Genomic DNA, 24,600 nt, shown 5'->3' on the forward strand with positions numbered 1-24,600 from the left:
TTTTAGTAGAGACGGGGTTTCACCGTGTTGACCAGGATGATCTCGATCTCTTGACCTCGTGATCCACCTGCCTCGGCCTCCCAAAGTGCTGGGATTACAGGCTTGAGCCACCGCACCTGGCCCTCAAACACCCTCTTATTTTGTCCCTCTAAGGCTACATTTGTGGAGAGTAATGTTAATGACTGCTACTATTTTTTGAGTACTTACAATGAGATAACCTGCATTACCTTATGTTATTCTCCCAACAACCATGAAAGATACATATTATTTATCCCAATTTTAAGATGAGGTAGCTGCAGGAAAAAGAGGTTATATAACTTGTTCAGGTCACACAGGGAGCATATGGCAGAGTCATCATATAAACTTGGGTCTGTGTCATTCCAAAATGGCTGTCTATTGCCTGAATGTAACTGGATAGGCTGTACATGGTGGTAGTTAGGGATGAGGAGGGGCAGTCTTTTCAGGTCATGTTTGTGCATTTCAATTTGAGATAATAAATAATAGGGAAGGAGATGATGTGATAAAAGTGGTGCTTGGGGCTATGCTGGGGAGAGGCTGGGGGCAAGAAAGCCCTTTTTCACAGACCGTGAATAGTAATAGGAATTTGGAATCTTGGGCATCTGGATAAAGGATGGTGGCTGTAGAAATAGAAAATGATGTCTTGGGATTAGTAAGCCTGGTACAAAAATAGTTGGTGAGACTTGAATCATAACTAAAGGAAAAGGAAGAGCTGAAATGACGCCAAAGGCAAGTTCTCAGGAGGTATAGTCACAACATCATCACTGTGAGAAAGGAAATGAAAATGGTTTTGAAGCCTAGGGTTATTTCCTCCTCAGGCTTAAACAGAGACGGCTAGAGGCAGGGCAGCCACTGTGAATGACTGGGCCACATGCACTTGTGCCAGTTCCTCTACAGCTGGTCACAGGTAAAGAAAAAGCTTCCTTGGAAATGGGGATTTCACCATTGTCAGCCCCTCCCAGATGTGAAGCCTTAAGTTTATGCTGGCTAAGAGCTGGGAGAAGTATGCCTGAGCCCAGTGAGAACAAGAAAAACCTGTGCTGAGCCACACGTGTGTCTACACACCTGGCATGGCAATCCTGTTCTCCATAACGACGTCCCCTCCCTACCCCTCCACAAGCCCAGCCTCCCTGCAGGATTCAGGAAGGCTGCCTCTGGAGCTGTCCAGCTCCCAGGACTGGAAGGAAGGCTTTATCAATCCCATCACCACTTCAAACAAAGCCAAGCTTTCTGAGGAGGTGTAGATCTTACATTATTTTGTTTTCCATTCTTTTCTATCTGTTCACTGGATCACCCTCTCTTTTGCTGACATTGTTTATGATTCTCTATTACCCCGAGAATGTGTCCACGTAAGTTTTTTGGCCTGAATTATTGACAACAGCTATCTCCTGCCTGCAGATACTTATGCACACACTGGAAAGTTCCATATAGGGCAGGGATCACAAAGTGGCAGCCCAGGAACTAGGTGTGGTCCACTGATAGGTAATTTTGTTTGACCTACACAATGTTTATTAACACTTGAAATCAACATGATTAAGTTGGGAAATTTCACACATTTAAAAAGATGAAAAGCCCTGGCAGTCCTGGGTTACAACTCCACATGTCAGTAAGCAGCTGGAGCCAGGTTACTGCTACCCCCTTTACATGTAGCATTTGGTCCCTATTTTGCTGTAGTCTCCACCACTCTTCATTACCTGACACAAAGTCTACTGTCCTCATTTGTCTCACTTACCTGGCCTCTGTAGGCATTTAACTTTGAGATTCCAATATGTGTATTGGTTTAAGTAGAAGCTAGTTGGTGCCCAGAAGTTAGAAATGCACTTGGGTAGTAGATACGACTGAATTCTAATTCCTTTCCCCTTCCTTTAGGCATTCTTCTAATCACATTCTCTTCCCCAAATGCTCAGCACCTTGTGATGAATGCTGAGCACCAAAATATCATCCCTTCCTGCCACTTAGCATAACATAACCCTAGGTTAGCCTCCTTCTACCAAACATTCCATGATGTCTCGCTTACTGCTCCCTAATTCAAGCAGAGTGATCTTGCCAGCTGACTGAGGGAGATATCAGTGACATTGCTGTCACTTGTGTCACATTTTGGCAAAGGGAAATGCAAGAGAAAGAATGGGATGAAATGAAAAAATTAGTTGATTATTTGGGAAAGGGAAGTCAATGGAGTGGCATGACCAGGTGGAAAGATCAGTCTGGAGAGCTCAGTCTAGGGACAGAGTGGGAGGCAGGCTGGAGGAACAGGAACCTGACATGGGGGAAACCCACTAGGGAAACTGTGACTGAGCATTTCCGGTCTAAAAGTGTAGTCCCATCTCTGCTCACTCAGTATGCAGCCACCTCTCTGGGCCTCAGTCTTCATCTGTGACCTTCTGATGACCTTAAAGAATCCGTCCTCTATTATTCATTTTAGCACCTAACACCCTCTACCTGCTGTTTTCAACATGAAGGTGTAGTGAGGACAGGACCCTGCTCTCTTTGATCTGAATCTTCCCCTGGTTAGTGCTGTCAGCCATGCAAATTATATATCATGTCAGTATCCCCTAAAGAGAATAAGAAGGAAATCTCAGTCCAGATATTTCCAAATGATAATAAATGTCTAAAATGCTGGGGTTTGTGGCTATGTGCCAGTTGTAATATATGTATTTTGATAGTAGGTTTGGTTGGATTTAGTCTTTTTGTTTAAAATAAGCAGCATGGTAGAGTGGAGAAGGTGCTGGGATCAAGCTATTTCCAGCCTGTCTACTACTAGGTAATGCACCCTTAAATGAGGCCTCTGTACAAGAGACAGGCCAAAAAAGCCAAGGATATTGAAAAAAAGAAATAAGCATGTACCTTGCAAACCTAACTGGGCCTTTTTGCAACTCTGAGCTTCGGGGATTTCACAGCCACAATGTGACCAACAGCACCACTGAGAGGGCTGGTTTTCATCCATTAAATAAATGCATTACTTCTGTTACTCTCAGCTGCACTTACTGCAATAAGCCTAAGTAATGGTAAAGACCAAATCACCTTCATGTTACATCAGTTTTACACTTTTCTAAGCAGTCAGATACTATATCTTCAACTTTACTTGAACTTTCCCTTGAGCTTAACGTAGCTGACACTCAACAAAACACTCACAGATTGACTCATTGCTCTTCAATTCTTGAATATATGTATCATGCACCTCCTATGTAACAAGTATTTTACTAAGTATTAAAGAGATTTTTTTAAAGAAAAGGAATGAAGCAGGGTGCCTTCCAGCCGGGAGATTCTATTCTGGTAGTAGAGGGCCATTCCCTGTGATTATATACACATGCAGCAACAACTAAATCCATGTGATAAGTATTCTGGGGAAATCTGTAAAAAGTGCTATGAAAGCTGAGGTTGGGGAGAGTACTGGAAAGTTCCTGGAGTAGCTGATGCCAGAGCTAAGCCTTGGAAGATGAGTAATATAAGAAGCTCACCGTCTTGCAGGGGTGTGTGTGTGTGTGTGTAATTTTTCTGAGTGCATCACTGTAACTCAGTATGAATAGCCTCACTCCATGTTTAGCCCAGATCACCTGCAGAGATACCTGTTACTACTTCTTTTTATTTACTTGCAATTTTTTTCCTATTGTATAGTAGCAACATTTAGATAGAGAGTTCCCTTGAATTCTCTATTATGAAAAAAGCAATTAGACATCATGATCTAGAGTAATGGGTCTCTAGGCTCAAGTCCTCTATTTCATTCCCATTCATCTGTGGGTCAATAGGTAAGCCATGTCCCCTGAGCAGCAACTGCTTCATCTGTCAAGTACTCATCCTGATACCTTGCTGGACAGGCAAGATGCTGGAAACCAGTTTTCCTTCAACAGCTATTCAGGCAGCAAATGTTTTATTGAACATCTACACTGTGCCAGGCACTAGGTGAGGAATCAGGGTCCAATCAAGCTCTCCAAACCACTGCTCAACCTACTCTTCCTTTGACAAATGGGTTTTCAAATTAAGCACACAATGTGCCTCCTTTGGCACATTTCCTAAGAGATTTCACTCTGAAATGAAAGGCCAACCTCAGCCCTTAAAGTGCAGGCCAAACAAAAACTTACTTGACTATCAAGATGATATTACCATCTCCCCTTTAGTTCCCACCAGACTTCTAGGAAACAGCCAGACAGCTCCTCCAACCAATCCAGTAGCCACAACAGTCCATTCCAAAGCTTCAGCTGAGCATCTTAACTAAATAATTGTTTACCTGATTAGTATTCAGCATCCGCAGAAGGAGGCTGAAACCCAACCCTTTCAACCTTTCCTCTCTCAGTCTCATTCTCTCTCTCCTTCCCACCCTGTCTCCTTTCAGATACACATTCGAATCCCATTCCTTTCAGGGGCACAAAGAGCAACTAAAATCTGATTGCAGCATCATCAAGAAACTTATTCCCTCCCCACCGGGTACCTCCCAAGATATTTTTCACCATTTCTTTCACTCTTTGTAAACAATTTCTTTGTCACCAAGCCTGTGAGGCACTTCCCCTGCCTCTGCTCTTGACCCTGCACTGTAATCTGGACACTCCTGGAGCTGGGCCGTGGGAGAGGCAGCCATGCTCAGTCTCCCTGGATAAAGCCAGGGTTCCCTTGGCAACGGGACCGTGTGGACATTCGCAAAGGGGTTTCCCTCCACCCCCCAGGTCCTCTTTCAACTCAAGAGCTCAGTCCCGTGTCTCTCATGGAGGCGTCTTTAACCAGGGTAGGAAAACAACAGTTCTAAATATCGGTAACTAGTGTTTGGAGACCATTGTTTTGCATTCAACAGGCAGGAAAATGTGAGTTGAGTGGGCGAGTGAATTCGGACGCGAGCTGGTAAGCATCCCTGGTCAGGCAGAGGGAAAGCTGGTTTCATTTCTGTAAACAGGCAAGTGTTGATCTGAAGTAGTTTGGGTCTGTAATGCGTGTCTTTGTCTTTTGGGAGGTGGGAGAATGGGGAAGAATGAAAGGAGAGAGGCTTCTAGAGGCAGGTTTTTACTTGATTGTCTGCTTTCTCTTTTATCCTTATCATTGTATTTATATAAATGCAAGGGAACCAGGGATTACTTGTCTCCATGTTAATGCCAACTTTTGCTCATGATTTCTGACCGTGATTGGGCTCTTACTCTCTCCTGCATAGATTCTCTCCTTCTCTTTCTCTCCCTGTTTCTCACTCACTTTTTATGGACTTTATGGTCATGATGATGGAGAAGTAAAATTTGCTCTAAAGTTGGAAGTGGACTCTTTTTTGTAAGAAGTCGTCTCTGAACAGCTGAGCCAAGGGGAGGCAGGACAGGGCTGATTGACAAATGCTAGCCCTCTGGGTGGTGTCGGTGGTATCGGAATCCCTGTCACTGACCCAGGTTGTTCCAAAAGACCTCAATTGTGCCTTTGGTTTATGGAGAAAATGCCTGTTATTGACGTGGTTAATACTAATCACAGATTGCTACAATTATTTAAAAGATTATTGTTGAAGTCCTGGCTGAGGACCTGGTAGGGGATACTGATGGGGGGAACTGATTCAGCTCCTTCACTTCCCCTCAGGAGTTCAGAGTAGGTGAGATCCTTACCGAAAAACTTCTCAAGAGTGAGCCTGCAGCTTAAGACCTTTGAAAGCAGCAGAGATAAATGCAAGTGAGGTGTGAAAGGAGGAGGCAGCACACCATTCAGTTTTCCTTTCCTTTTCTCTCTTTTCCTTCCTTTCTTCCTTTTTTCCTTCCTTCCTTATAGAATCACATCCAGAATGAGGCCTGAGCCTAACTACTTATGGAAGCTCTGAGAGAGGTACTTTGAAGTACTCACTGAGTTTAAACTGGTTACTGTCTTAACCTATTAACCAACATTCCAATACCAAAAAAAATTGTATTTCTTTTATTATGTATTCAAACTTTCGGTAAACCCTTTGGGGACAGGAGCTATACAGTTTTCATTATTTTACCTCTGATTCTAACCAATTATGGGGCCAGGTACATTTGGGGGGCTCCATTCATGGTTGTAGAGTTGAATTGAATGAACAGCATGGGGTATTATCACCATTTGTTGCATGAAGTGTAGAGCTAGGACTAGTCTTGTGGTCAGGAGACTTAGGCTGTAGGCCTAGATCTGACACTAATTAGTGGAAGGACTTGGGCCATACTATTGCAGTTCTCTAATCCTCAGTTTCTTCATCCATCAAGTAACAGGGTTTAAATGAAAACAGTGTTTTCCCACCAAAAGCAGTTATCTGAAGCCTTCATGCTACCCTCAAGCCTGTGGGTTAGGACAGTTTGCAAGAGAGAGGCCAGTCTGGTCAGGAACAGCTATTGCAAAGAGGAACATGGCAAACAAAGGAGGAGGTAGAGCAAGAAGTGGCTCAGAGACTGGAAGCTGGAAAAGCAGAGGACCCCTCAGGCACCTTGTAACTGACATTCAGAGTCATGAGACCAATCTCTCCCAGTTTTGTACCATCTCTCCTGTATTAGGTACATTTGAAGAATGACACAAAGCAATACCCTGATTTGTTCTGATATAGGCAAGCAAGCTACCCTGTCTTCCATGAGACAAGGCTTCTCACTGCTGAGAGGTCTGAACCTCGGAATGTGCCGAGCAGCTGGTCCTAAGTCAGCCACGCTCTGTCACTTCATTCCAATATATTTTTTCATTTATTCAGCAATCAACAGGTAATTATTGAAAGCCAAGAACTTTTTTTTTTCTGGATAGAGTGATCAGGAAGGTTCTCTTGAGGTGACAGTTAAGCTGAGGCACCGATTAAGTGAAGGAATGAGCTATGCTGACACTGGGAGAATAGCACTGGCTCCAGGCTTAGGACCCCCGTAAGTATGAGACTTTTGATTTGGGAGTCAGCTTGGCCTGTCTTAAGGCACAGCAAGGTGCCTGGGGCAGAAACAAAGTAAAGCAGAGAGGAGAGATCAGAAGGTTGGACTGGGATAGCACAGATCACTGGGGCCTTGTAGGTTATGATAGGGACTCACGGGAAGCCACTGGACAAATTTTTACATAGAAATAATTATATCTGATTACTCAGTAACTGTGCTGAAAATAGTGTTTTAGAGACCATATCTGCAAAGTGGTTGGTTAGAGTGAAAGGCTTAGAAACTAAGCAGCCTCAGCCTATGTCAGAAGTCACATGGTATTTGGGAAACTTGGATGTGGTTGGATAGGCCTGGATTTGAATCCTGATCTTGAGGCTGACCTACTGTGTAATTTGGGCAAGTTATTTAACTTCCCTGATCTCCATTCCTCTCTCTCTCTCTCTCTCTCTCTCTCTCTCTCTCTCTTCTTGAGATAGACTCTTACTCTGTTGCCCAGGCTGGAGTACAGTGGTGCGATTTTGGCTCACTGCAACCTCCATCTCCAGAGTTCAAGCAATTCTCATGCCTCAACCTCCTGAGTAGTTGGGACTACAGGCATGCACCAACACACCCAGCTAATTCTTGTTGTTGTTGTTGTTGTTGTTACTGTGTTTTGAGTAGAGACAGGGTTTCTCTATGTTGGTCAGGCTGGTCTCAAACTCCTGACCTCAAGTGATCTGCCTACGTTGGCCTCTCAAATTGCTGGGATTACAGATGTGAGCCACCACACCTGGCCTGTTTCCTCACCTCTTAAATAGGGATTGCATTATCTACCTCGATGGGTGTAAAGATGAAAGCAGAGAGATTACACATGTCATTTCATAGCAGCTGCTTAAAATGATAGCCGTTATTGTTCAAACTAATCCCATGACCTTTACACTATTGGCCACAGATGAGCAAGACAACTAGAAACATAAGGTGCATGGTGGGTTTCATATATTACCTTCTTTATACCTTGCTCCCTTTGGGGGCATGGGAGTTGGAAAAGGAAGAAGGTGACTTGTGCCAAGGCTTGCAGCTAGTTAAGGTCAGGGCTGTGTCTAGGGGCCAGGTTCTTTATTCCTGTCTCATATTCTTTCTTCTACACTTAAAGTTAGCAAACTACAGCCCCACAAGCCAATCCTAGCTTGTCCTCTGTTTTTACAAATAATGTTTTATTTGAACACAGCCATGCTCACTTGTTTATGTACTATCTGTGACTGCTTTAGCACCAGGGCAGCAGAGTTGAGCAGTTACAACAAAGACCATATTGCCCAAAAATGCCAAAATATTTACTTGCCAGCCCTTTACAGAAAAAGTTTGCCAGCCCCCCATCTACACCATTCTTCTCCCTTAATTGGCATGGCTTTATTGTATTTAGCTTAGGTATTACCAAATAGGAAGGGCCGACCTCTCCAGGTGTCCAAAACAGAGGGATTCAGAGGTTCTCTTGAGGAGGGCACTGTCCTAGTAGAATATCACACTGAGAGATCTCAGGCCACTGGGAACCAGCAGAAACACACTGGTCACCTGGCGGGGGACTCTGGGCATAGGTACCTGGGTAGAAAGGAAGGGAATCCCAAATACTTGCCCTTAGCTATTTCAGACCCCAGAGACAAAGTAGAGGGCTCAGGAAATAGACAATGCAGCAGCTTTATCTGATGACCACAACTTGAATGTACACTGCTGAGTGGGTCTGTCTGGGACACACCTATCAGGGGGCAGCTGGACCTCAGGGCTGCTCATCACTTTTTACCCCCAGATGACCATCATTAGCACACTGAGAAACAGTGCTTGCTTCTTCCCAGAGACCACAGTTCAAACGTACATGGGCCTCTCTGATGACTCCTCCTTCCTATCTTGAGACTTTAGAAGTATGTGGGTACTGTGGTGTCTTACCAGGGACTGTTTCCCTGCCTGGCACTCAAGAAGCTCAGAGCTTGGCTTCAGGTGTTTGAATTTTCAAGTTCCCACTTAAATAAGCTCTTCTACAAGGACTCTACTGCCTTTAAGCCTACAGATGCATTCAGTCTTGACAAAGGATTACTTACCTTCCTCAAGGTTTTAATCTAGTACTTGAGGGTACATTTATAGGTGTAATCTATAGGTCAGAAAGCAGTGGAGGCTTCCCTTGATTGGATATGTGGAATCCGAACTTTTGCTTCACCGGTAGGTGTTCCTCTCCACTCCTAATTTCAGGCTTGTTGCCTTAAGCAGTGGAATCTGGGTTACACAGTTCTTCAACTCCAGATAATGTAAATATAGTACCATGTATTTCTTGGCACTCTTAACTTTCCAACCAGCCTACATGGAGAACACCCCAGCTTTGAAGAATGCTAAATAATCCACCAGATCCATCTGTCATGGTGTTTCAGGGCTCAGTAGGCTCCTCTCACTGATCCAACAAACAGATGTGCTAATTTTTCACTTGCTAGGAATGCTTCAGCCATTTGAACACCACGGACTTGGGACTGGATTGGTCACATGGTGCCCTAATACTCTAGCTAATACACAGATGATCAACTCCTCTCATATACCCTCCAGTGGTTATCTTGCCTAATTCTTAGAAGTGGTTCAGTAACTGAGTTCAGGTGGCATGTCAGTCCAGTTCTAACATGGGTTCATCCTCCCAACCCAAGACCTTTTTAAAAAGAAAAGGAAGAAGAAAAGCAGTCTTAGCCTTCACAATGAATCCCTTCCATTGGCCTTCTTCCATGCTGGTGCTTAGAGGAGGCTACAGCCGTAGCATAAATGGCATGAGCTATAAGAAAAAGCCAGCAAATGTACAACACTGCCAGCTGTTATCAGTGCTAATAGCCTTCATTAAGCCACCGAGGGCTTGGACAAAGCAAGTGGAGCTAGAACAGCTTCTGCTTTCTTGGAATGTACCACCAAAATAAAAAACTGCTGACATGAATTGAGCAAGCAGATTCAAGGGGGTAAAGACAGACAACGATAGAGCATGTGGAGAGGAAGGAATGTGATGGAGGAGTCCATACTAAAAATAAATGATTTTTTACAAATGTGGTTAACTTTACTGAGGCTTGAAATTGCTAAACACCTCATGTATTTTTCCCCCCTAAAATAAAAGCTTTGGGGAATTTTGATCTGCCTCACATGAAAAGCTACAGAAAAGGAAGATATTTGTGAAAGCTTTAAAAATTATTTCCATATTTAAAGTGGGATAATTATCAGGAATACTTGATGCTATCAGAAGTAAACTAATATAGAATTGCTTTATTTATAACAATTTAGCCATTTGTGTTGCCCCATTAGCAAGATTCCCTAGCCTTCTTATTTATAGAAAATACTACCACCATCTAGGAATGGTCTAGGCCAAAAAAAAAAAGAGAGAGAGAGAGAGAGAAGAACAAGAGGAGGAGGAAAAGAAGAAGAAGAGGGAAGAGGAGGGGGAAGGAGGAAGAGGAAGGAGGAGAAGAAGAAAGAAGAAGAAATGGGCCAGTTTTGTTGAATTCTGTCTAGTATGAAAACTTCCCCTGTCTCCTGAATGAAAGTCATCATTCTGTATTTAATTAATATCCAGAAAATGATATACCATGTTAAGTGTGACATTTTGTTTTGTGTTTAGTTGGGATTGGAGCCAGCTGATTGAACAGGCTACAATGCCACCCTTATGAATCAGCACTTGAGTCTGAAATGACCTAATATTCATAATTTGGAATTGGACATCTATCACACAGCCCCTGCCCTGTCTCTAATTTGCTTTTTATTTCAGCACATCACAGTTAGCCTGAGCAGATAGTACTTCTGTGAGTTCTCAACATTTCTTCAACAGCTCTGAAATAAATATGAGATTTATAGCATTATCTTTGTCCAGCCAGCATATATTTCCCCAGATATAATTTTGTCCCCATTTTATAAGATGTTGACAAGTAGTAACTGCTAAGTGTTTTTATGCGATGTGATTAAAGCTAGTAGTGCATGAGAGTGTCCATTGGAGACACGCAGTAAACTCTACCCTCCCCCTTCCAAGACACATGCATTAATAACACTTTAGCACCAGTAGTCACTATTTTTCTTGAATATTGTCAGTCTTGCAATCTGATTAAATGCTTTTGCATTTGAGGTTTGGGTTGTATTTTTGTTCGTTGGACAGAAAGGTAGAGGGGCAGAGAGAAATGGGGCACTGTCAACTTCCCTGCATGTTGTCAGAGCAGGGATAGTAATGGAAATAGCATTTTAAAATTATAGGATATAACCAAGGGGATGAGGGGGATAGGAGTAATTAGAGGATTTGACCAGAGGTGGGGGCAGGGCAGAGAGATGGGAGGGGTGGGCCATCTGGTGTTAATCTCCTGTTGTGTGTTTGCAAGACAAAATAGTCAGGGTACTTTGTCAAGGTACAGTCTGCTTTTGCAGACACAGATGGAGCAAAAGGGAGATTAATACATGTGGTTCTAACCACCTTTCATATCTTTACAGCTAAACATTATTTATAGAAATCAATTAGTCCTCTGTCTCTGCAATTTTATTATGAGGCTCTGTCCAAGTTTCTGGCAAGCTCTTTAAGAGGATGATTGATGGTAAACTTTCAGAATGAATAAAAAATGAACCCTCCCCTAGGAATTGGTGTAGTGGAGAGAAAGGTAAATGATAAAAGTTACAAACTCTGCAAGTTACTAGGAACTAATGTAGGATCAGTGTGGTCCTTGTTACACAGCTTTTCCCTGTAGCTAACTTTCTTTTTTAATTTCTGTTTCTTTCTTTCTTTCTTTTTTCTTTCTTTTCCACAGCATTCATCCGTCTGTTTGCTATGAAAACTTTAGGAGAGCTTGATGCCTACAACTGAACTTGTGGGAAAGTAAAGGTTTATTCATTTACCAAGCTAGTAAATGCCACTTTGATTACTGATGCTTATAAGAGATAAAGAGTTCCAGGAAAAAAATGGAACAGACCTCTCTATGTTTTGTCTTATGGAAACTTTTATAAGAGATGGGAGCTGCCGATTGCTTGCATTAAATTAGTCTAGGAGCCAAGTAATGATAAGTATGAAATCCCATTGTAATTAATCCCATGGAAGATGCCTATTGATTTATTCTGAAAGTCCAGTCTTGGTGGAGACTGCTACCAAAGCTCACACCCTCCAGGCTTCGAAATGAAACAGTAATGACACCTTAGAGGTGAAGAAGGAATGATCAAATAAATCAAAGTTCTAAACCCAGGAGAGGACAGGACACAGTGGCACATAGTGTACAAGTTCTAATGCTGTTGAACGTTGGGGTCTGAAGTTGTTCTATTTTGTTAACTATTTTGAAAAAATAAGAGGGTTCTTTTGGCCTCTAATACTTGAGATGATGATGATGCCAAAGGTCAAATAGAATTAGAGGAGATTTGTATACCACTTTTAAGAACTATAAAGGATGCTGGAGAGTTTTCTAATCTCATTCAACCTCAGTTTTCTCCTCTGTACAATAAAGATTATAATAGTATCCACCTCAGAGGTTTGCTGTCAGGATTAAATGACATTATGCATTAAATTGCTTAGCATAGTATAAACACAACAAATTTCATCATGGTAGTTTCATTAGGGTTAACAGGATTCAGAATAGCTTTTCTCATTTTCTTAAGGTTTGGCATTTCCTATAGAACTGGTTTCTATTTGCTAACTGAGAAATATATCTGAGGATATCTTAGTAAGTGCTATTAGGGAAGATAGTAATTTCCATTTTGCATCCCACTCTGTATTTCCTTGATACGGAATTTATACACAATAGGTGCTCAATAAATACTTGCTGATTTAAAAATTGTGGTTTTAAATGAAACTTACTTAACTTGAGCTGCTGATACAAACTTATACAGGCTGTATATAATGCAATTTATTAATATATGAAATAACTTATTTCTAAATATCTGTAATTCCCCCCATTACACAGAACATCTTTTAGCACCTAGTTTGATGAAATCAGCTAACATAATAGCTGACACTTATGTGCTTAACAAGCATTTATTGAATGATGAATGATTGCATAACCCTATAGAGGAGAATAAAAGAGAACTAGGCAAGGAAAATACTTTAAATTAAAAAAAAATTAACTTTTCTCTTAGATTTCAGTAAAAAAAAATCATGAATTAGAAATGTAATTGCTTGCAAGCTATAGAAAATGTGTTTTCCTAACTTAAGAGAAAACAATCTGTAGACGATTTGGGACAGTTTTCAGAGTCTATGGGAATGCTCAACAACCATGCTTGCCAAAAAGCAGGATGCAGACAGCAACACAGATGTGAGTAGCAGAAACTTTACCAGCTTCACTGATCAGCAACATGCTCAAGTTTCTGTTGTTATTTTCATTCCAGTTCCACTTCAAAGTCAAAATCCCAGGAAAGAGTCTGATTGGCCTAGCTTGAGTCACCTGTCTATCCTACCCCCAAGTGTAGTCAGGGCAGGGGGTCTTATTTAGAGTCTCACCAAGAGTGCATAAAATTAAGGAGAGGTAGTTCTCCCCTACCTAGAAGAAGTCAGGATTCTGCAACCAAATTTAAAATGCCCACATTATAAATTTAATAATATCTCTATATAACAAGTATGCATCTATATTTATTTGCTTAGGGTTGCTTCACAAACTACCACAGACTAAGTGGCTTCAGCAACAGAAATTATTTTCTCTCGGTTCTGGAGGTTGGAAGCCCAAGATTAAGGTGTCAACAGCGTTGGTTTCTTCTGAGGGCTGTGAGGGAAGGGTCTGTTTCAGGATTTTCTTCTTGGCTTGTAGATGGCCATCTTATCCTTGGGTCTTCGTGTAGTCCTTCTTCTGTACGTATCTGGCCAAATTTCTTCTAGTTATAAGGATACAGTCACATTGGAGTAGGGTCAACGTTAATGTCTTTTTTTTTTTTAACTTAATTACTTCTTTAAAGAACCTATCTCCTAATAGAGCTATATTCTGAAGTACTGGGGTACAGAAATTCAACATACGGATTTGGGTGAGGGAACACAATGTTGGCTGTAACTGCATGTTGTAAACACGAATGAGTGGATATATCAATTAGCAAACACCTATTATATCTATAACACTTTTAGTAAAAATGGAGTAATTGGCTAGACATAGTGGCTCATGCCTGTAATCCCAACACTTTGGAGGCCAAGGCAGGGCGATAACCTGAGGTCAGGAGTTTGAGACCAGCGTGACCAACATGGTAAAACCCCTTCTCTACTAAAAGCACAAAAATTAGCCAGGCATGGTGACGGGTGCCTATAATCCCAGCTACTCAGGAGGCTGAGGCAGGAGAATAGCTTGAACCCAGGAAGAGGAGGTTGCGGTGAGCCAAGATTGTGCTACTGCACTCCAGCCTGAGCAACAAGAGCAAGACTCCATCTAAAAAAAAAACAAAACTACAAAGTAGTAATCACTTAGCAAAGTCTACAGAATTATTAGAGTTATTTAACATTCCACACTTGCAGGTTGAGCTCATCAGAACAGAGATAAACAGGTTTTCTCCCCCAATCCATTATTTCCCTTTTAAACTCATATTTGAACCTTGACAAATGAAAGTTGGCAAACCCTTTATATCCAAGTTGCCAATTTTGCCTATAAAATTTTTCAGAGATTTTTCTAAGAGTAGAGTCAAGCAGAAATGACTCATTTTGCCTCCACTACACATACAGATTTTCATTTGGACACTGGTCACTGTTTAAACTTGACACTGTCCAGTCTTGAGCAATACATGAAGCATATAATAATCATGCAGTGGTGCAGAAATCCCTGGCTGGCTCCTGGGCTACCTAGCTTGCTTCCTAAAACTTCCAGCTCTCCTGGTTTATGATTTTATGATTCACATTTTCTCAACACATGTATTTGTGGGCTTCATCCATGACCCATGCCAACTTTCATACCTCCATACCTATGTTTCCTTGGAAAGATGTGCCCTTGGCAACAGGTTTCTACTGACCAAGGAACTGAGAGATAGCTTGCTCCTGAAAGTTTAGAGGTAGTTTGTGCTGTTGACATCTTTGTAGGGGGAGAAGTAGCATAGCAGTGTCACGAGGTCTTCCCATCAATGGGAATGTGTCCATTTAGCTCTACCTATAGTGTTTGCCTTCCTTTTTCTTCCCTCCCAATGCCTATGAGTATTAATCCATCAGATTTAGAAGGCAATCTGCACAAACACACACGCTATGCAAGTGAAGGCACCAACTCCTTTCTATGAGGGAGAAAGAATCTACACATGCAGAGCAGTTTTGGTTTATTACCCTTTCCTCAGGGTATAGGCATAATGTGCTCGTTTTGTGTGGTGTGTGTATTTTGGTGTTTGTATACATAATCATGGAAATTGTGTAAATCCGCATGAGTAGTAGCAGGTGTGACTTCAGTGTAAAAAGTAATATCCTATGTGAGTCCAACAGAAAAAATGTGGACACCCCCCCAAGGCCTCTCATGATCTGTCTTCCATCCATATCTCCAGGCTTGTCTTTTTAATTAATTAATTAATTTTTTTAGAGTCTCGCTCTGACATCAGGTTGGAGTGCAGTGGCATGATCTTGGCTCACTGAAACCTCTACCTCCTGGTTCAAGCGAGTCTCCTGCTCTGCCTCCCTAGTAGCTGGGACTACAGGCACGTGCCATCATGCCTCGGCTAATTTTTGTATTTTTAGTAGAAACGGGGTTTCATCATGTTGGCCAGGATGGTCTCCATCTCTTGACCTTGTGATTCACCCGTCTCAGCCTCCCAAAGTGCTGGGATTACAGATGTGAGTCCAGCCTTGTTTTTTACTTCCCTTCACTCTGGGCACATACTTCACTCACCATGCTTTTTTTCCAGCCTTCTGTGTCTTTGCACCTGCTGCTCCCGTGGCCCAGAAAGACCTCTGTTGCATCCCACCCTCCTCTGCTCCCAAATAACTTCTAATTATGTATTGCATTTCAGCCTAGATGTCAGATCCTCTGGAATACTTCTCTGTCCAACTTCCGTACTCCTTGGCCTCAGTCAGATACCCTTCCTCAACATGCCATAGTATGCTGCCCATCTCTGCTGGATCTGTTCTCATGCTGTACCCTAATTCATTGTGAGTTTGTCTGTTTCTACACAGACTCTGTGCTGCTTGAGGGTGGGGACTATCTATCTCAACTCTTATTCTCCAGCCTTTACCACAGTAGCTGGTCCATGATTAATGTTTAATGGCTAGATCAATGATTGAATGAAGAAATGAATTAATTAAATAAAAGAGAATAGAGACACAGCTTTCTTAACATCAACAATTTGGAAGTTCTGAAAGCCTCTTTATTTGAAAATAGCAAAGTCTTTAATACAGTCAAATGTCTGCCAGATTCCAAGTTGAAAATCGTCTGGGACCTGTAGATTATTCTTGGGGCCTGTCATCATAAACTTTAGCCAGCTTCTCAGGATAATGCATCAATATGTTTCTCAATGGAAATCTGTTCTGTCAGTTAAAAATACTTGGTGATGATAACTATTGCACAAGCCACATTGGAAAATAAAATCCTGTACAGATTGCCAAAATTATAGCCTACTAAGAAGAAATGGTAATATACATAGTATGTTCATTATTATGGTGTGGTGAAAAGTACACTGGATTTAGAGCCAAAAGGCATCAAACCTGGTCCCCATCATTTGCTAGTTGGGAGGTACTGGACAACTTAGTTAATGTTTCAGAGTCCACTTAATTTGCTTTTTCTCCAGTAAAATTGGGTTCCTCAATTTGCCTTATGAACTTTAAGCTCTGTGTCAATATCATGGAATGAAAATTGATAGTGCTGGAGTACGTGTATGTGCCTGCCATTCTGTTAAACATTTTAAAGATGAGTAAACCCAAATGCAGATTCCCTTAAGGTCACATAGAACCTGTTTCTTTCTATACCATCCTCTAGCTAGCTCATGGTTTAGAAATTACATTTTTTTAAAGAAAATCTATCAGAATCACCCCTTGAGTCAGTGTTCCATGCCATCATACTTGCTATTACATAGACTGCTATTCTGTATTACACAGGATCACTATCAACCAGGTCACTCACTATTTTAAGCAGAATTTTATGTAAATGAGATAGAGAATGCTTTATGTCTCATTTCCTTGTCAACTGAAGTCGATTTGCCAAAAGGATTCAAGTAAGTGTTGTCTAACATGTTCTACATACCCACATTTTTCAGAGTCCTAGTGGAATTTTTAAAATATCCACACCAACAGTCAGCACCACACACCCTCTGTTGCCTCTGAATCAGCCGCGTGGGATGCTTGGCGTCATACAGACCAAACATTCAGATGTTAGACTCATTTTTTTTAGTTTTCATATGGGTGTTTGGCACTCAGAGAAACAATCAACTTCAGCCTGGAATACAGGATCCAAGGATTGTTTAAACATGGGATTAGTCTGGGTATTCTGGAGGAAAATGTTCTTTTCAACATGACTTTCCAGAACAGGGATCTGATCCTGTTTATAAATAGCAGTGTCAGCGTTGTTACTAACAACAAGAATTGTTCCTCCTCTGTTGAAATCACACACATCCATCCTTTTAACCTCTACTGCTCTAATTCAGGTCCTAGTCCATGATTCCTAATTCTACTTGAGAATTTACCTAACCCTTCCCCGCCTCTGCTTTCCACATGTCAGTCTGCCTATCATACTCTCACCATCATTTCAAAGCAATCTCCCTGCTGAAAAACTTGCAGAGCTTCCCTCTCACCTACTGATAGTTCAAATTCACTAGGTCTTCCAAAAATCTGATGCCTAGTGTGAAGAAAAAAAGCACACACACAGAAAGAAATCAGGTGGTCTTTGTTGTAGTTCCAGTTATGCCACACTGTAGCCATGTGACCTTGGAAGAGCTACTTTCCCTCTCTAAGCTGTAATTACCTTTGAAGTTACTTTCCCTCTCTAGATCTTAGTTTTCTTGAATGTGAAATGAATGAAGTGATTGGACAAGATCAGAGATGCCAGACGAATGACATTCAGGCACCACTACTTTCCTATAGTGCTCTTGGAATTCATCATTAATTGATCTTTGGCGTTTTCCCACTGAGCACTAATGAGCTTCAAAATCATCCGTGCAGTCACTTCCAACAGACCAGTTAACTTTTGAGATCAAAGCCCTTTGACCGCCCTAGATGGGATGATCTCTGAGGTTGCTTTCTGCTCTAACATTCCACAATTCTACAGTCTCTTTCCATCTTAACCACCTACTTTTTCCAAGGTGAAGCCCATACTGCAGCCAACAGCATTTTCAGCATTTCCTCTAACTGCCTTTTGAACATTTTAGCCCACTGCAATGACCTTTCAAGTCACCGTTTTCAGTCAAAATCTGACCCATCCTGCAATGTCAGGTGAGTTCCACTCTCCTTGAAGCCTTTGCCAGTAAACTTAGCTGGCCATGACCATGCCCTTCACTTCTGAATCCCCATAGTATTTTTTCATTTAGTTATGACATATATTGAAGACAAACTCTGTACACCCTCTCTGAGCTTTTTGACTGCTGTACTGAATATTTGTGTAACTTTCTTTGCCCTCCATTAGATTGTAAACTCCTGAAATTTAAAATCAGACAAGCTATGTTCAAAGTCCAGTTCTTCCTATTAGTTATCATGAGACAACTCATTGAATCACTTTCATTATTGGATCGGCCATCACTGTATAGCCAGCCCTTAGTGCTGTGCCTGGCATATTTTAGAAAATAAATAATGACTTGTTTAACAGAAGGAAGAAAGGAAGAAATGGACATAAAGAGAGAAAGTTACAAAGACCTACCTCATGAGCTTAGTGTGGAAGTTAAATGAATACACATATACATACAAATATTATATGCTAAACATGTATAAATATATATCATGTATATATACATGTTACATATATTAAATATAATTCATATGTGTATGTATACATATATGTATCTATACATATGTATAAAAAATTGAATATATATATATACATAATTGTATATATATAAAATTGAAAACGGCTCAAATGTTAAAAATGTCTAAGTTACTATCAATAATAACAACACAATAATAAGGGATAAAACACTTATTAAATTTCAATTGTGTGCCAAGGACTTCACATCATTATGAGAGCTGGCCTGCTGTAGCAAAGTAGTGCAAACTTGGGAGCCCAATTAAACCTGGGTTCGTAGCCTCACTTTTCTGCCTTAGATGACTCTAGGTGAGTTACCTGACTCCTGAATACCTTCATTGTGTGTATTCAAATGTACTACACTATGGCATAGTACGAACTCCAAAATCTCAGTGGCTTAACGTGACAAAAGTTTCTCACTCACACTACATATCCATTGCAGGCAAGCAGGAAGCTCCGCTCCATGTAGTCACTGAGGGACCTAGGCTGATGGAGGCTTCACCACATTGCAATGATGTCATCTGGAACATGTGAAAACTTCCAATGCTACAGCAGGGGAGGAGGGAGAGAGACAGTAAAGGCTCTCACTTAAGCAATTAATGCCCAACACAGAAGTGACCTATGTCACTTCTAGTTATAGACTTGGCCAGCCTCAATAGGCCTGAAAAATGCAGGGTTCCATATACTCAGAAAGAGAGGGGAACCAGATGTCAGTGACCACGAGAAATGTCTCATGAATGGCCAGGTGTGGCTCATGCCTGTAATCCAGCACTTTGGGAGGCCAAGGTGGGCTTTTCACTTGAGTCCAGGAATTTGAGACCAGCCTGACCAATGTGGCGAAACCCCTTCTCTACTAAAAGTACAAAAATTAGCCAGATATGGTGGTGCATGTCTATAATCCCAGCTACTCAGGAGGCTGGGGCACGAGAATTGCTTGCCCCCAGGAAGCAGAAGTTGCAGTGAGCCGAAATCCTGCCACTGCAGTCCAGGCTGGATGACAGAGTGAGACTCTGTTTCAAAAAAAAAAAAAAAAAAAAAAAAAAAAAAAAAAAAAAAAAAAAAAAAAAAAAAGAAATATCTGATGGGGATAATAATGACTGCTGAGTAGAACTCTTAGGAGAATGAAATGTAATAATCTCATCAGGTAGAGAGGACCAGCCTTCAGCAACTGTTGGTGATTTTCCTCTTTTTTTCCTAAGAATTGGGACACATTGTATATATATTTGTTATTTTTTTTTTCATTTCAAACTCAAGTCTTTGCACATATTACTTAATATTCACTAAATAACTTAAAATACGAAATTTGCAATTGTTTTTCGTAGGCTATTTTAAATTTGCAGGAAATGTATTTTTGTGGTTATAATCAATTGCAAGACTTATTTACCATTTTGGATAGTTGTCATATTTAAAATATCAATAGACATCATAAGCTCTTAGTTTTTGTTTTTTCTTGTTTTAATTTAGCTTGCTTTCACAAACACTTTTAGAATTCACACAACTTGTTGCAAGCCTATATTTCATCATTATTATGAGGCATCTTGTTAGCATGATGTTGCTGGTTTCATACAGGTGCTAATGAATCCCATCATCACCCTAATCAGAGCAGTTACTTTAGAGAGGTAGTGGCTATTTGGAAAGGGAGGTTGAAATACAAAAATTAGCTGGGCCTGATGGCGCTTGCCTGTAGTCCCAGCTACTTGGGAGGCTAAGGCAGGAGAATCGCTTGAACCCAGGAGGTAGTGGTCTCAGTGAGCTGAGATCGCACCACTGTACTCCACCCTGGGCACTATAGTGAGACTCTGTCTCAAAAAAATAATAATAATAACAACAACAACATCCCCATATTTATATATCTAGTTACCTGCCTTACTACCACTACCATACACACATATATCCCTTTTTCTCAAGTTGATATAAGTCCCTGGGAATAAAAACAGTTTTTAAATTTATCTTTGGGGGCTGGAAGGAAATGGAGAGCAGGCATGGTAAGGCTTTCTCAGGACCAGGTGTGGCAGGGGTTGATCCCCAAGAGAAATGTTTGCGGGAGTTAGAAACTCAATGACAGTTCTGAAGAAAGCTGGAACCAGGACTGGATGGGGTGGGGTGGGGTGGCAGAGTGGGGAATGGCCTCAGGGCTTCACTAGGAACTCTCCATTTGAAAGTAGAAGTACCAGGAAGCATTGTCTTACTTCTGTCTCCCCTGGCCTTTTGTATTCATTCTCCATTTTTTGTTTGTTTGTTTGTTTGTTTAGACAGAGTTTCACTCTTGTTGCCCAAGCTGGAGTGCAATGGCACGGTCTCCGCTCACTGCAACCTCCACCTCCTGGGTCTGAGCAATTCTCCTGCCTCAGCCTCCCAAGTAGCTGGGATTACAGGTGTGCGCCACCATGCCCAGCTATTTTCTTTTTTCTTTGTATTTTTAGTAGAAAAGGGGTTTCACTCTGTTAGCCAGGCTGGTCTCAAACTCCTGACGTCTGGTGATCCACCTGTCTTGGCCTCCCAAAGTGCTGGATTTACAGGTGTGAGCTACCATGCTCGGTCCACTGTCCCTTTTGAAGGAAGTAAGGGACTAGTGTTGGGGAGATTGGAGCGAGTGGTTTTGATTCACGGCAGGGAAGAAACAATGTGCAGATGGGAATTCTGTCTCCAGCATTAATTAGCCTGGTGGATGGTCCAAGACTCTGTTTTTCCCTCTGACCTAAGCAGCACCTTCTATACCCCAGGAGGCTCTCTACAAACCAACGGTCTACAGCAAAGGTTATAACAGCAGTGTGATGAGCAGCCAAGGGCATTCCAGGAAGTTGTGTTATTTATCCCCAAACTACCTCTCCATTTGTGTGAATGAGTGGCATGATTCATTTTCCATAAACAGCGTGGGTGAACAGAAGGGGAAAAAAATCCGAAAGCTGGGGACTGGCATTTCACTTTGTAGAAACTGCCAAGGAAAAGTTTTCTTCATTTTGGTATCCCTGTGAGAAGAGGCCAATTCTCTGAAACAAGAGGCTATCCACAGCTGGGTCATATACACTGAGTCTGGGTCTTCACACAGACCCATTAATACTGTCCAGGCACAGATGGGAAGACAGAAGACAGCCGGGAAACATGTGATTGAAATGCAAACTCTACCCAGACATACCCTGAGGTCTTAAGGAGGAAACTCCTAGCGAGCAGGGCTAGCAAAAAGAACCAAGGAGGGTGTCTGTCCTGGCTTTTCTATCTATCACCCTGACATTTGACCTCCTTGATCAAGATCTTCTAGAACTTAACCTCCAGCATCCTTTTGTATTTGTTATTATCAGGAATAAAAATAACGAGCAAAAAACAAAAACAACTCTGTGTTTAATTGTAGGCTTACTATGTTCTTGTCATATACATGAATGATTATTGTAGTTTATTTTATACTCTCTGCTTTTCTGAAAGGTAAATATTGTTATCCTTATTTTATGGATGAGAAAAATTAATCTCAATGTGATTAAGTAACTCTTGGCCTCTGATGAGACACCGAAACATAGCAGAACTTGATTTCCAATCCATGCCTGTCTAATTTGAAAGAATGCATCCTTTGGAAAGGCTGTGATGCACTATTCCTTTTACTTGCCTTTTAACTGTAGGGAACATGGTATGTCTACTCCTCTTTCCCTCGACAACTCCTGTAGTTTTCTTCTTCTGCATCCTTGATTGCAAGCAGCGTCTTCTTCTCACCCTTTCACTTATCTGATTTTTAATTATATGAAGTGAAACGCCAAGACCACCAGGCTGGGAGGAACTGTATTCAGCAGATTCAGGACCAGGAAGCAGCAAAGCAGGTGACAAGTTCGGTATGATACGAAAGGCAGGGCCATGAATGCTGCCACGCTCAGTTCAGTGCTAGAAGGTAGCAGTGAGAGCTCTTATTGGTCCCAAGAGCAGGACATGGCAGGTGCCAACTCAGAGTCTGGCGGCTGAGCCCAGGATTAAGAGCCAGAGAAGCTGCCAAGTAATTGGAGACAGGAGCATGGGGTGTATTTGCTGAAACAAGCTGTTTGGCCTGGGGAGCCTATGCGGGGCATCCAGAGAGTGCTGGAGTGGGAGCACTTTCTCAGCTGGCCCCTGTCCCATGCTGTCTTAAAGGCACTACCTGACAACTGATACTCCCGGTCAGGCAAGGCCCATTTCAGGAAGTCCTCTGGAACCAGCTAGCAGACAGAGACACACAGAACCCTCCCCGGAGCACTTGTAGCATCTGTTGTCGGCACTGCACGCTTAGCTCTTGGCAAACATCGTGCTGTGTGGTCAGTTTTCAGTCCCCACCACTGTGATACGAGGTCCTAGAGGGCAGGCTGAAAGCAAGAATGCCAATTACACATGGAGGTTGGCTTTCTCCATCCATTGCCTGGGCCTCTAGCTGACCCTAAGTAACATTCGTGAAAGTGGATTTTATCAACTAGCACCAATAATTGTAGTTTTAGAATGGCGCCCTCAAATGTCATCTTGCCTGTGGATCTGTGTACGTGCCTGTCCTCTGCTAGCTCCTGGTTCCCCTCTCTGGTCACTCCTCATCACTCCTGGTCTCTGCCACTTTGCCACCTGCCAGTTACCCACACACTCCTGCCTTCAGCCTTTGTCCTCTGTTCCCCCTGCACAGAATGTATTTCCGCAGACATTGATATGGCTTCTTTCATCACCATGTTCAAGTATGTGCTTAAATATCACCTTATCAATGAGGCTTTCCTTAACCTTCCTACCACCTTGGTTTATGCTGCACAGATACCTGTGCTTCCTACACCTTTGTATATCCCCATAGAACTCAGCACGGGCCACCTGCCACCTTGCCATATACTTCACTGTCTTCCCCCACCAGAATGAAAATTCTGGGAGGACAAGGATTTTCGTCTTTTTCGTGTGTGTGTGCTCCCACCCCAGTCTTCCAAGTATCTGAGACTGAAAGTATATGCCCCCATGCCCAGCTATTTTTTATTTTCTTTTTTGTAGAGACAGGGTCTCTCTCTGTTGCCCAGGCTGGTCTTGAACTCCTGGCCTCAAGCGTTTTTCCAACCGTAGCCTACCAAAACACTGGGATTCCAAGTGTGAGCCACCACACCCAGCCAGATTTTTGTCCTTTTCATTTACTACTGTGCTGTGTCTCCAACTCCTAGAACAGTGCCTGGCACAGAGAAGATACTCTATAAATATTTGGTGAATGAATAAGTAAGTATCATCTGGGAAATGTCAAAATTCAGATTTTTGAGACTCACTGATCCCAAATATTAATTACTTCGCTCACATTCTCCATAATCTACCTTGAGTACTCCTTCTTCATCAGGGTAGACTCCTGCCTCCTTTCTCTGATACAGCTGTGTCCTGGGGCCAGTCAGGTCCATGCCATCTGCCAGGTTCCACTGTACTCGCTGTGCTATCAGGTGCCATTGCTGCCTTCCAAGAATCCATGGGTCAGCTTGACATTGTGGGTGGTGCAGTTGGGAGGGAAGGGACTGCATTCATTCTCTGGAGGCTGTCATCTCTCTGTCTCTGCTTGGTCATTTCCTGGGCTGGCCACAGAGCCAGATGACCACAGGGTTCTCTCTTTGCCAGCAGCCCTTCAAAGGCTTGTGAGCCCACTCAGCCCTCCAAGAGACACTCTTCTCTGCAAAGCCTCTGGCAGCCTAGCCAGGGGACACTGGAGCTGATGCCATCTGGAATCCCTAGCAAGTGTGCAAAGCAGCCACATTCTGGGACAGCTGGATTGGAGGAGGGAGCAGAGGCTGAGAGCTTCCAAATCTTCCAAGCAGTGATCTTTTTAGTAAATTGCTTGAGTGCTCTCTGCTGGACCTGATGCAATTACTTGCACTCCCCCTCGTTTGGGTCCCTCTGTGCCTTTGGGGCAGCCTCTCCCCTTTCCCACCATCATCTTTGGTGATTCATGGTTTTTTTCTGCCTATGGATCAGCTGTTCATTCCTGCTAA

The 24,600-nt window shown here is 42.3% G+C and overlaps 1 protein-coding gene across 1 annotated transcript in view; it reads left to right on the forward strand.

The window, feature by feature from the left end:
* The first annotated feature begins 4,659 nt into the window (after positions 1 to 4,659).
* The window catches only part of ANKFN1 (ankyrin repeat and fibronectin type III domain containing 1), a 328,620-nt gene continuing 308,679 nt past the window's right edge, over positions 4,660 to 24,600 (forward strand). Inside the window, exon 1 of the mRNA XM_037742122.1 lies at positions 4,660 to 4,735. Within this exon, the coding sequence (XP_037598050.1) occupies positions 4,715 to 4,735 (21 nt within the window). The 5' untranslated portion in view covers positions 4,660 to 4,714. The remainder of the gene's footprint in view (positions 4,736 to 24,600) is intronic.

The sequence above is a fragment of the Cebus imitator genome, unplaced genomic scaffold (genome assembly GCF_001604975.1).
Source record: "Cebus imitator isolate Cc_AM_T3 unplaced genomic scaffold, Cebus_imitator-1.0 Scaffold115, whole genome shotgun sequence".
In the NCBI taxonomy this organism is placed as follows: domain Eukaryota; kingdom Metazoa; phylum Chordata; class Mammalia; order Primates; family Cebidae; genus Cebus; species Cebus imitator.